We start from the raw sequence: 1,122 nt of genomic DNA, 5'->3' as shown, positions 1-1,122 counted from the left end.
TCACAAGCCACATGTGGCTCTTTGGCCCCGTGAGTGTGGCTCTTCCACAAAATACCGACTTCTGCACATGGGCCACGAAGTTTCAATCGCACTGTATGTGCATGCCTGCAAGTGGTATTTTGTAGAGGAGCCACACTCAAGGGGCCAACGAGCCACATGTGGCTCACGAGCCACAGTTTGCCGACCACTGCACTAGTGGATGGAAGCAGATCTACATAACAACAAACCCAAAAGGACCTTCCAGGCTAATGAGATTACATGCATGCAGGTTTTACCTTAGAAAGTAATAGACAAGGGACTTCAAAGGCAGCCTAGAAGCTCTGGTTTTGGGATAGTCTTAGTCATATGGGGTAGCTAGTAAAATCAAACCAAGAATGTGCCTCTTGCCTAAACACTCGGCTCTCCCAAACAGGAGATGGCTACCTGATCCATTAAGAATAATGAACAGTGTACAAAAGCTACATAAGTATACAGTACCTTTTCCCCCACAAAATGTTTTTTGAAAACAAGAATTCTATAAGATTGGGGCCATTTCATCTTACAGAAATGTAATACAGTTGTTACTGGCTCAGCATTACTGTCATACCTTTCATAGATGTGGTAATATTTCTCATCCTGTATGCCATCTTGAATGGGCACATTCACACTGTAGTACCGTCCCTTCCCTAGGCCAACATCAGTCACATCACCTGTTCCTGTAAAAGAGATGGGCACCATGAATAGTTTTAAGAACACGAGAATTAGAAAAGTTGAAGGATTCTCTGATAGGAATTCAGAAAATCAGAAGGTGAAATAGAGCACTGTCCTGTGATGGTTTTTGTAAAAGAATGAATTAAAATAATATGGAGAAGTGACTGTTGAAAATAATGTTGGGGAAGCAGAAAAATTATAAGAAAATGGGACGTGTCAGAGGAGGATAGGTTTTAGTTCTTCCTTGAATGTTTGGTAAAACTCCCCTGTGAAGCCATCTGGCCCCGGGCTTTTGTTTGCTCGAAGCTTTTTGGTTACTGCTTTAATTTCTTCCATAGTTATTGGCCTGTTGAGATTTTTAGATTCTTCCTGATTGAGTTTTGGAAGGTTGTATTTTTCTAGGAATATGTCCATTTCCCCCAGGTTTTCTAG

General features: G+C 41.6%; 1 protein-coding gene across 1 annotated transcript in view; it reads right to left on the bottom strand.

The window, feature by feature from the left end:
• Positions 1-1,122, bottom strand: part of LOC102752858 (histone deacetylase 8) — a 45,205-nt gene that overhangs the window by 35,345 nt on the left and 8,738 nt on the right. The window contains exon 4 of the mRNA XM_015565964.1: positions 587-695. Within this exon, the coding sequence (XP_015421450.1) occupies positions 587-695 (109 nt within the window). The remainder of the gene's footprint in view (positions 1-586; positions 696-1,122) is intronic.

Source organism: Myotis davidii, unplaced genomic scaffold (assembly GCF_000327345.1).
Source record: "Myotis davidii unplaced genomic scaffold, ASM32734v1 scaffold1342, whole genome shotgun sequence".
NCBI lineage: Eukaryota > Metazoa > Chordata > Mammalia > Chiroptera > Vespertilionidae > Myotis > Myotis davidii.
This window is presented reverse-complemented; position numbering and strand designations above follow the sequence as displayed.